Source organism: Myotis davidii, unplaced genomic scaffold (assembly GCF_000327345.1).
Source record: "Myotis davidii unplaced genomic scaffold, ASM32734v1 scaffold204, whole genome shotgun sequence".
Lineage (NCBI taxonomy): Eukaryota > Metazoa > Chordata > Mammalia > Chiroptera > Vespertilionidae > Myotis > Myotis davidii.
The window spans coordinates 3,700,302-3,712,668 of NW_006299715.1; the positions used below are offsets into that span (position 1 = coordinate 3,700,302).

Sequence of the window (12,367 nt, forward strand, 5' to 3'; positions counted from 1 at the left end):
AATCAACACTCCAGGGAGTTACCTGCTAAATTCCCGATTACATTCTTTCAAACAGCCCTAACAATTTCATAAAGGAGTAGTGCTGGTCTGCTCTGGTCTACTGTGGAAATGTCTGAGAATTTCTTTCTCTGAAATAATAAGTATTGAATAAGGTCTAGGGGACCAGCAAGGCTAACTCCCTCAGATTACACTGGGATTTCAATTCTTCAGACGCCTCTTTCTAGACCAGCGGTTCTCAACCTGTGGGTCGCGACACCTTTGGGGGTCGAATGACCCTTTCACAGGGGTCGCCTAAGACCATCGGAAAACACATAATTACATATTGTTTTTGTGATTAATCACTATACTTTAATTACGTTCAATTTCTAACAATGAAAATATATCCTGCCTATCAGATATCTACATTACTATTCAGAACAGTAGCAAAATTACAGTTATGAAGTAGCAACGAAAATAATTTTATGGTTGGGGGTCACCACAACATGAGGAACTGTATTAAAGGGTCACAGCATTAGGAAGGTTGGGAACCACTGCTCTAGACTAATAATGACGCTGGAGTTCAGACCCTTAGAATGCACTGGAAGTAGGTTATCTTTTAACCTGGTCATCTGAATGAAGATTCTTTAAAAGACTGCTTTCCCTTGTAAAATAAGCATGAGGAAGCCTCCCTCTAAAATCTAAAGAAAGTGAAATAAAACAACATATGGAAAGAGATTACAGGATTAACACATTACATGATAAGCCTTATGAAGACACCCGGCTGCCTCACAATCTTTCTTAGGGAGTCATTGCAAATTCATAACAACTCAACACTATGTCTCTTACATAAAAAGGAAGCCAGTGGAAACACTAGTAAGTTACTGTTTATTCAGTAATATTTACATCGAGCCTACAAATAAAGAGATGTCTATTGAAAACAGTGAATTTGTATTATAAGTAAATAAATAAACTTGGCTTATTTTTGACTTATGTCTTTGGGATTTCCAAATTTAGTCTTATGAGCAATGACATAAACGGTAAGGAGCCTTCAGAACTCTCCTCAATGACAAAAGGGCTCAAAGTAATTTATGTCATCAAATTGGAATTTAAACTTAACAAATAATTGAGAACTACACTTAAAACTGTTTCACTTGCTTAATCTAAGACCAATAAATGTAAAACCATTTTAATATAAATGTATTTTAATGAAAATCCATAAACTGCCCATAATATAAACAAGTGCTGAAATTTACTAAATGCATTCTCTCTCTCTCTCTCTCTCTCTCTCCCTCTCTCCCTCCCACCTTCCCTCCCTCTCTCTCATCTCTTTTGAACAATAGCTGACTAGCTAAAGAAGACGATAAAGGTTACTACAAATTTTATAATTTTAGTAATCATGATAGTGTTCACATCTTTGTAGTTTAAAGAACTTGCTTAGGATAGATCTAACATTAAGCCAATAACAGTTTAGGCTGCCAAACCCTAGTAACAGATTCTTTCCACAGACTATTTTAATTTTCATAATCTTGTATGGAAACACAAACCCCGAAGACTGTGAGGATAGCCGAGGAGGGTAAACAGTGGTAAGAAGACCAAGCAGTCACATATACAAAGAATCATAGCACCATATGCCATGGGCGTCCCAACAAGCGCCATCCCTCCTTGCCTCACCAACTCTTAGAACTGACACACACTTTGTCAGGTACAAAGGTTTGGTCAGGCCTTTCCTTGCCTGAAGCAATATCCAAATTGCATTTGTTTGTTTGTTTTTTGTTAATCCTCACCCGAGGGTATTTTTCCATGGATTTTAGAGAGAGTGGAAGAGAGAGGGAAAGGCAGAGAGAAACATAAATGTGAGAGAGACGCATCAATTCATTGCCTCCTGCATGTACCCCAACTAGGGCCAGATCCAGGGAGGAGCTTGCAACCAAGATACCTGTCCTTGACCTGAATCAAACCTGGGACCCTTCAGTCTGCAGGGCTATGCTCTATCCACTGAGCCAAATCGGCTAGGGCCAAAATTGCATTCTGTGGTGGGCAGAGAAGAGTTAAATGTTTAAGCCATGAGGAAATTATTAACTTCTCAGTTGATGACAGAGAATTTGCATTTTTACCCTAATTTTTACCTTTGGTATGTACTTGAGAATAACTCATTGATCCAGCCAAAAAGAAAAGAAATGAAAAATGACTATAGTCTGTATTGGTCGTCTTGTCATTAATAAACAATGTTGAGTGTGTGCACCCCACTGTGTGGAGACCAATCCCACCTTTCCCGCAGTGGTCACTTACCCCTTGGGAAAAAGTTGGGCTGCACCACGTAGAGGAAGATGCGCACCATATTAAAGAGATTGCCGATGGACCTAGGTGTGTAATGGTCTTTGGTCTCATAGGTCGGCATGGGCAACTGAAACTTCAGACCATCATTGGTACTGTTTGGGGAGGACGAGGGCTCCTCTGAAATGGTACTCTGGCAGAGTCCCAGCAGCAGCAGAACGCCGAGTGTCAGGGTCATGGCTAGCAAGGTGCTCCACGCATGAGGTAGAAGTGGGGGCCTCCGGCCTCAGAGGTTCTGGGCGCCGTGGGTAAGCCAGGAGCACGGATAAGCCAAGAGTGCGCGTTTCTGTGTAGAAGAGGCGCAAGGAGGGGAGGACTAGCCTGAATGGCATGCACGATCTCCAGTGGGGTCAGTCACTCAAGGCAGCATCCCTGGAAGATGGAGAAGAGGCATCAGTCACTAACGCGGCGGCGGGCGTGCACCAGGAGCTGCCCACGAGGAGGCTGTGAGGCTTTAGCAAGCCCATCTGCCTAATCTGTGTGGGGGCAGGGCTCAGAGTCTGCCTCAGGGCCATGGGACTTGAAAGTTCCATGCAGGTCCCTCCTCTGCAAAGGGCCACATACCAGGTAGTGTAGAGAAGGCTGTACGGCTTTAGAAACTAACATTTATTGAGCACTTACTACATTCCAGACACTGTTGTCCTTGCGTTAGAGGTAGGATCCTGCTTAAGGCATTATCCCATTTTACAGAGAAGGAAACTGACCGAGGGTTTCCTTGGTGACTTGCCTGAGGGAACAGCTGAGCCCGAGGGGCTAGACTCTGAGGTTCTCCCCACAGAGCCCTCCCTCTCAGGCTCCAGCCAGAGGCTGAGGCCCCAGCAACAAACTGGATGCTCTCTTTTTTCTCCGAGTCTGTGTTGTTTTCCTGGTCTCTGGAGACATATCTTACTCTGCCTTTTATTCTGCTTATTTGCTCACTGATCTCAGTTCAAACATCCTCCCTCTATCCACCTACAACCCAAACTAAAAGAGCAGGGTCTCAAAGCAAGGGGCCAAACTCTTCAAGGCTGGGTGACATTGGAATTTATCTGTCTCAAAGGTTCACCAGGTAGTCTTGATGGAAATCTTTGCCCCCAAGTCACCACCTGATCAACTAGGGGTCCAGGCGATACGAGGCAGGGCAGAAGGGGACTCCTGCCCACCCCTGGGAGAGGGAGAAAGAAACAGGGATCCTAAAAGCTGCTACCAACCCAGTGTCTACTGAGAATACTTAGTGTGGCCCCTGTTCTCCTTGTATTTCCGTCCCCGGAACTGAACACAAGGCAGGGGACACAGTAGGGGCTCTGGAAGGGCTGCTGGATATAAAATAAATAAGCCAGAACAGCTGACTTGCTTGTATCATTGCATGAGGCTAGTGAGCTAAAACAGAACCCACCTTGAGCCAAATCGGCTAGGGCCAAAATTGCATTCTGTGGTGGGCAGAGAAGAGTTAAATGTTTAAGCCATGAGGAAATTATTAACTTCTCAGTTGATGACAGAGAACCCCGGATTTTATTTATATAGAAGATGTTAGATAGGCAGGAGCAAAGCAAGGCCGATGGGCCAGGTACAGAAACTCACCAGGGCAGAGAGCCTACCAAGGGGCAAAACTGGGAAAACAAGAACCTTGTCCTCAGGGTAACCGATCCTCCCCTAGCATATCTCTGGTCCCACGGGTTTAGACCCCCTGACCTTCCTCTAAAGATAACATCTAGGCCTCAGTTATATTTCAGCTCCAGGCTCAGGAAAGCAGCAAAACCAGAGAAGTGAGGACAAGTGACACGTGGCTGCCTCAGGACCAGCTGCATTGACTAATGACCCCCTGCCCTGGCACTGACCAATCAGTGGAGACTGTGACCCTGAAAGAGCACCCCTGGGAAGCTGATGAATATTCTATTAAGACTCTCCCCTGAGAGCTCCCTTAAGATTTCTACCTGCAAGAGAGAGATAAATATGCTTAGGACAAAGGACCCAGTGTGCGCTCTCCCCTAGGAGAGCAGGCCAGCGCCATTCCCTTCCCCCTTTCTTCTAAGGTCTCGACCCCTTTGGCAGTCGAATGGCCCTTTCACAGGGGTCGCCTAAGACCATCCTGCATATCAGATATTTACATTACGATTCATGACAGTAGCAACATTACAGTTATGAAGTAGCAATGAAAATAATTTTATGGTTGGGTCACAACATGAGGAACTGTATTTAAAGGGCCAGAAGGTTGAGAACCACTGCTCTAAGGGAGCCCCACAGGACATGCAACCAGGGGACCAACAGGCAGCGGCAGCTTGTCCTTGCCCTGAACCTGTCTCCAAGGCCCCCTTTTCTCTGGCTTCTCAGTGAGCCAAAGCAGCTGGCCTAGGCTCCCCTGCCTTATTTCACTGTCCTAAGTATGTTTTTGCTGCCATCATGGACCCAATACCCTTTGGCTCAGTTCTGTGCAGCCCTTCCCTTTAGATATCCCCCATGCCCCACCTTCTTTTCTTTAAATAAATTCAATTTTTCTTTATCCATCATCTGAGATGGCTCTTTAGCCTGCCCACACAGCACTGACTTTAACATTTCAGTTGACACACACAGGTGCTCTTGAAACACACACTATGAGAGCACCCATCAGGAAAGTGACACACTGTACAAGGGAACAGTGGCCCCACTACCTACATTCCACCAAGTCAGAGGAGGAGGTAGGATTTCAAGAGCTATTTGAATGAAGATGTGAATTCCTAAGGAACCCCCTTAGATATTGCCTAAGTCCTGTCCCCCGCCAATTACTCTGCAAAGAGCCACCGATACAATGACCCTAACCTCTGCCTTTATCAGCTCAATGCTGCTAGATCCTCAGTGGCTCTGGTGCCAGCCTCATTAACCCCAAGCTCCATATCTGCTCCCCATTTCACCATAGATACACCAGGACCTGGTAACTGCTTCCCAAAGGCGATCACTGCAAACCCTTGTCCTCAGGCTCTGCAGTGTCCCAGCCTCCACTGCTTCCAACAGGAACCAGGGCTCTGCTTGGCCCTCAGACCCTTTCCAGAGAGAATGCAGAAGAAAACAGAGTGGCAGCCTTTGCAAGTCCTTTCGTCTGGGAAACTCCGGTTGCACAGGGCAGGAGAAAGTATGAAACAAGGGATGTGTGTGGTTATTCAGACATGAAAAGGCTCCTCTAAGCAGGCAGGCAGGTGTGTGCACACATACTGCACACACTGCACACACACATATCATGTACACATAAACCACACACTGATACACTACCTGTACACACAGAACACATACCACCCATAAATACAGGGTGGGCAAGAGTAGGTTTCCAGTTGTGAATACATAAAACAGAGTATTCTTATATTATTATTTATTGACTAGAGGCCCAGTGCATGAATTTGTGCATGAGTGGGGTCCCTCCTGGCCAATCGGGGCCATCTCTCCCCAGTCCCAATCGGGCAAGGTCACAGCTGAGGGACCGTGGGTGAGGGAGGTTGGCTGGCTGCAGGAGGTTAGCTGTGGGAGCACATTCACCACCAGAGGGCAGTTCCTGCATTGAGTGTCTTTCCCCTGGTGGTCAGTGCATGTCATAGCGACCGTTCGTTCTGCTGTTCTGTTCATTTGCATACCTTTTATTATATAGGATTATTGTACTATTTTCCATACAAACAACTGTAAACATACTTTTGCCCTACCCTATACAGATATGGACACACACAATACACACACCACATACCTATATCACACACACCACACATATACACACACTAACACACACCACATACATATGCACCACACATTGACACCCTATATATACACACCCTACACATACTAACATAGCATACACACAGCACACACTAACACACAACACATGTACACATATGGACACATACCACACAATACACACACCATGCACACATACCCACAATCGCATCTTGATTTCTGCTAAAGGATAGGCAGGGAACGGAGCAGCTGGAAGGATTAAGGGCTCAGCTGCTAAGAGAGGCTGGCTTCCTGGTAATGCCACCAAGCCTCCGCCAGGGAGAGACACGGCAGGAGAGAAGGGGCAGGGGGCCCGTGGGAGAGCCAGGAATAAGCAGACTTGCAGGCTCCCTCCGTGAAACACAAGAAAGGGAGGTCCCAAAGGAGATGCTGCTTCTCGCTGCTGGGGAGGTATAGGGTGTCCCAAAATTCACTCAAGATTTGAATTTTGTGTGAGCATTAATAATAGCAACAACAAAAAAACAAAAGCCTAATTTTACTTGGTTTATTGAATCAGATTCTAATATCTGTGGCCCTTTGATTTCAATCCCTTCAATTTGATAAGCATTACCAAGTACCAATTATGACCCAGGAGCTATTCCATACATAACCCTATACTGCATACTTTATGAATCAATAAAAAACTCTACAATTTTTAATTATAAACCTGTGTTTTCTATCAAAATTACTTCTTGCGTGAATTTTGGAGTGTCGGTGGGTGTCTTTACTCCTTGCTCCAAAGCGGAGGTTCCTCTAAAAGTTTAGAATACATTTGAATGAAAAACAATCATAGTAGGGGACCTTAACACCCCATTATCTCCACTGGACAAATCCTCTAAACAGAAACTCAGCAAAGAAACATCAATCCTAAATGACTCACTAGATCAGATGGAATTAATTGACATCTTCAGAACATTTCACCCCAAAGCCACAGAATATACATTCTCCTCAGGTGCACATTTGTCATCTTCAAAGATAGACCATATATTGGGTCACAGACAAAGTGTCTTCAAATTCAAGAAAATTGAAATCATATCAAGCATCTTCTCAGACCACAAAGGCATAAAACTGGAAATCAACTACAACAAAAACAATCCAAAAAAATCAAACACATGGAGACTAAATAGCATGCTATTAAACACCGACTGGGTTACCAGTGAGAAGATTGATGAACTTCTAGCCAGGCTCACCAAGAAGCAAAGAGAGAGGGCCCAAATAAACAAATTCAGAAAAGAAAGAGGCAAAATAACAACAGACCCCACAGAAATACAAAGGATTGCTAGAAAATACTATGAACAACTCTACTCCAACACACTAGACAACCAGGAGGAAATGGACATATTCCTAGAAAAATACAACCTTCCAAAACTTAACCAGGAAGAATCTAAAAATCTCAATAGGCCAATAACTATGGAGGAAATCGAAGCAGTAATCAAAAAGCTTCCAGCAAACTGAATGAAAAAAATTAAAATCTCACTATGCCTGAAACACTAGACAACTGATAAAAGCCAAGTGCAAAAGGAAACGTTTCCACCCCTGTTTTAACCGGGATGTCACAGCTGTGTCAAGAAGCCCTGGGTGCGTGCCTATCAAACCACATGTAGCCTGAGAGCAGCTCCCAGAACTGCCCGCAGAAAACCCAGGAAAACCGTCATGGACCAACAGCTGCATCTGAATAAAGGGGGTGTTTATTCAAAACACAGATGATCAGAACTAATTTCTAGAGATGGGGCCATGGATCTGCATATTTAACAAGCTCCCCTGGCGAATGATTCTTAAGACATCTCAGGTTTGAAAGCCAGCACTGTTTCTGGCAGCTGCCTGGCTCATTCCTGCCTCTGTCCCAGACGCAACCTTGGGACAACAGAAATAAGGCAAAAGCTCCCAACAGCCCAGCCCATAGTGTATGGAACTGACTGGCTGCTGTGTGGGGTGTCTGACTTACTTATCTCTGTGCCTGAAACTCTATGCATGGAGTCAGGCACACAGTCGGTGCTCAATAAGGACTGCTGAAATCAAATGGACTCACAACATGATCATTTTACCTCTTTTGAAATCATGCCAAGCATTTGCTTATGAGCAGTCCTGTGGCCTCTGGAAGGGAGGCGCTGGGTTGCTTGTGGCTACTTCCTGCAGCACAGGCAGCCACGGTGTCCTCGCTGGCGTTACCAATGGGAGAACTGGTCTGCCCTCCTGGGGGCCATACTTCCTGCTGGGATCCTCACCTTTACAGGCTTTGGACACTGCTCTCTGGTGCTACCTCCTTGCCTAGGCACTAGGCTGACCAATAAATGGGGTGTAGATTCCTGGTTTCCACTCCAAATGCACTGAGTGCAAACTGGGGAAGGCGCCCAAGAATGTGAATGTTGAGCAAACACCTCCCATGATTATGAGCCTGGCGTCCAGAGTTGGGCGCTACCACAAACCCCGGTTTAAAAGCAAACATGGCCCTAACTGGTTTTGCTCAATGGATAGAGCGTCAGCCTGTGGACCAAAGGGTCCCAAGTTCAATTCTAGTCAAGGTCACATACCTTGGTTGCAGGCTCCTCCCTGGCCTGGGATCTGGTCAGGGCTCATGCAGGAGGCAACCAATCAATATGTTTCTCTCACATAGATGTTTCTCTCTGTCTTTCCCTCTCTCTTTCATTCTCCCTAAAAATCAATGGGAAAGCATCCACAGGCGAGGATTAACAACAAAACAAAACAAAAGAAATGAAAGCAATCATGGTGACCATCCAACTTCATCTTTTCTTTTGCTGGAACCTTTGCTGGGATGTCTGTTAAAAGGATGTCTGCATAGATATTTGCCATCTGGGTTTTGGGGGTAGGAACGGGTATGGTGGGAGCTGCCCAACTTCTTTTTTTAAAAAATATATTTTATTTTATTGATTTTTTTCAGAGAGGAAGGGAGAGGGATAGACAGTTAGAAACATCGATGAGAGAGAAACATCGATCAGCTGCCTCCTGCATATCTCCCACTGGGGATGTGCCCACAACCAAGGTACATGCCCTTGACCGGAATCGAACCTGGGACCTTTCAGTCTGCAGGCCGACGCTTTATCCACTGAGCCAAACCAGTTAGGGCGCTGCCCAACTTCTGAGCCCACCTTTGCCAGTCTCGCACTGCAAGGCCAGCTGAGGCCCCCAAACTGTGCACTGGCACCCGGGTAAGTCAGGCTCGGCCAATCAGATGCTTACTCCTGGGTTTGCACACATGGAGCACCGCATGGAGGCAGAGACTGTTTTTACCCCATTCAGCAGCCACCTTCAGAGCCCCATCGTGGTGAGAGCCATGGCCATATAACAACCAGGAGCTCTTCTTGTCATTTCTCGGAGCCACCCAATACAATTATCCAGAGTTGGCTCCTATCATTTTAAAAAATATATATATTTGTATTGATATCAGAGAGGAAGGGAGAGGGAGAAAGAGATAGAAACATCAACAATGAGAATCACTGATTGGCTGCCTTCTGCACACCCCCACTAGGGATCGAGCCTGCAACCTGGGCATGTGTTCTGACCGGGAATTGAACCCTGACCTTTTGGTTCATAGGCCGATGCCCAACCACTGAGCCATGCTGGCTGAGTGGCTTCTATCATTTGTAACAAAGCAAATTCCAAGGGAGCAAAACCTATCTCCGTCATATTTTAAACGGTTAACAAAACAGTGTTTGGTTTAAAGTTTTATTTTTTAACCTGCCCTCTGATGCACTTGTTTGCGTCATTGCCCAAGACTCACAAAACAGTCCAGAGTGGAATCATGAGAAAGCTCCTAAAAAAACATTATGAGACGCATTAAGGAAACCGAACAAAACTAAAGGGCACTGCTGGGGGGATAGTGGGGCTGGAGGCTGGAGTCCGCCTTACGAGCTCTGTGACGGTTGCTTAAACCTCTCCACCGTTCCCTTTGCTCCTCTGTGAAATAAGATTGTGAATGGTGCTAGAGGGTTAAAGACACAACAGGCTCAGCACCTGGTACACAGCTGGCAGCCGATGGTAGGTCTGTACTGCTCCTACCAGCACCAATACTCTCACCAACAAGACAGGGCCGCTCCAAGGATATTGAAAGAGAAAATTCCCAAGTAAGTGAGAAAAGAAAAATAAATATTAAGTTGCCCATATTCCCGTTTTCTAGCCACACACACACACACACACACACACACACACACACACACACACACCAAAATGCAGTTTCATATAGTTAAACCTAACGCATGACCACAGTTGTGTGAGTCTCCACGGGCTCTGTTGCAGTACAGGGCGGGGGGTAGGTTTAAGGACGCCAACCGCACGCACACTTTATCCTCACCAGGGCACCCACCGCCCACAGGAGCCCGGGAAAACCTTATAGGAGCCGGGCAGGGAGGGCAGAGAATGGTCAGCAGCGCTGGGGCTGCAGACGCAACCAGTTGCTGCAGGAAGCCTGGGGCCCCGCGCTCCTCTCCCATGCTGCCTAGCCGGCCCCCTTCGCCCCACTCCCATCTCCCTGGGGCCTCAAAATAATGGGCTGCGGGACACAAAAGACTGGACTGCAGGGCGGGTTGGGGAAACTGCTCCAGGAATCTGCCGCCTCCTGGGGGAGGGGGTTGCCTGAGTAACTTGGCTGCCCGGAGCCCGCGGCTCTGCAGGCCAGGTTGGCACAGATCGGGGTCCCCAAGAAGAAAGGGGCCCGGAGCGGTGTACCCCCTACCCAAGCATCGGATCCCTCGCCCCTCTGGACGTGGGCTTTGGGAGAAACTGACCTCAGCCCGATTCTCCGTCTCTCTCATCGCTGGGCGCTTCCTCTGTCCGCGCGTCCCTTTAATGTCCTGGCGCCGCACCGCCGGGGGCGCCCCAGCACCTAGTTCTCATCCCGAAACCGCTGTGGGTCCCCCCCACCGCGGGCGCGGAGCAGCCCCAGGGGCAGGGGAAAGCTGCAAGTCCCGGGTTAGTGAGCTCCCCGCGGAGCCGGAGACGGGTCCCACTGCACCCCAGAGCTCCCCCCCTGCTATGGTCGCTTGCACAGCGCATTCCAGGGGGCAAACTAGAGAGAGGTGACTCCTTCCCGTGCCCTCAGGGAGGATCAGTGCCCCGCGCGCCCCCTGAGCCCCCTCGCCCCCAGCACCCCCTCGTCAGTGAGTTAAATGAGTCTTGGTCACCTCTTAAATACATGCTCCAGGGTGGCCGCACACATCCAAATGGAGTCACCTCTATATCTCTCATAGATTCATCAACCACCAAGTCATCCTTGTAGATCAGAGGCTCTCAATCAGGGGTACCCTCCGGCTCCACCGCCGCTTTGGGGGTTCCCATCACCTACCTAGGTGCCGGGGCGTGGGGTCTTGGGGAGCTGGGAGGTGAGGGGCGCAGAAAGAGCTGCTCAGTTCCCCATTCCCCACCCCAGTTTTCTAGAAGGGGATGCGCGCACCCACCCACCCCCCCCACCCCCCCAGAGTCCGCAAAATGAGTCCCAGTTTCCTTAAAGATTCTCACCTGCCGGGACAGCGCATGCGGCTAGGTGCCTGGTGGGGACCCTGCGGGGGGTTTAAAGATACTAAGCCCGGGGTACGGGACGCGCTCCCATTGGACCAGCCGGGCACGAGGCCCCCGGGCACGTGGACTGCATGGGTTTCCTGAGGCGGGAGTCCCGTCCGCCTGCCCGCCCTGCGCTCAGCACCCACGCCTCCTCCACCGCCAGAGCCCTCGGCTGGGCTGGGGGGCCACAGCCCTTCTCCAGACTCCGCCTCTGTCTGGCTCCAACCCTGCCAGGTGGACTCCCTCAGCCGCCGCCGGCTTTTAACAAACGATTTACCAAAACAAAACAACACCGGAATCCTTGGGTCCCCTAGGATGTACCAATCACAATGCTAGCAGCCTGAGCCATAAAACAGCATAAAGCAGTGGTTCTCAACCTTGGCTGCATATTAGAATCACCTGGGAATCTTTTTAAAATCCTGATTTCTGGGCCTCATCCTCCGGAAATTCTTGATACTAATGTTGTGGTCCCACCCCATAGCAAAGAAACAGAATTTCTGGAGGATGAGGGCCAGAAATCAGGATTTTTAAAGTGATCCCCAGGTGATTCTAATGTGCAGCCAAGGTTGAGAACCACTGGCATAAAGCCTCATTCTCCCATGTGGGCATACAGGCATCGCTGACCAGGAAACACACCACGTCTTAATCACTTCATGCTGGTCTCTCTGGGCTGTGAGCTGCCGGCCATCCCCACAGCCTTCACTGCTGCCTGGCTGCGCCTGGGGCACCTCCCCCCAGGAGGTTCTCACTCCCCACTCCCTATCTTGAATTGAGAATTCTAAGAGGAAACATGAGAAGCATGAAGGAAAGCGCTTTCAAGATGTGGCTA

At 48.2% G+C, this 12,367-nt stretch overlaps 1 protein-coding gene across 8 annotated transcripts in view; it reads right to left on the minus strand.

The window, feature by feature from the left end:
- The window catches only part of PROM1 (prominin 1), an 89,021-nt gene extending 77,411 nt beyond the window's left edge, over positions 1 to 11,610 (minus strand). For 4 of the 8 annotated variants that reach the window (XR_001515903.1, XM_015571846.1, XM_015571843.1 and 1 more), the window contains exons 1-2: positions 10,767 to 10,993; positions 2,269 to 2,685 (exon numbers count right to left, since the gene is read on the minus strand). Coding sequence is in view for 7 of the 8 variants with exons in the window: in XM_015571846.1 (XP_015427332.1) it covers positions 2,269 to 2,491 (223 nt within the window). In the remaining variant the exon portion in view is untranslated. Of the gene's footprint in view, positions 1 to 2,268; positions 2,686 to 10,766; positions 10,994 to 11,496 lie in introns of those variants that run through there. The other 4 variants (XM_015571844.1, XM_015571847.1, XM_015571848.1 and 1 more) reach the window with 4 other exon arrangements.
- Between the last annotated feature and the right edge of the window lie 757 nt (positions 11,611 to 12,367).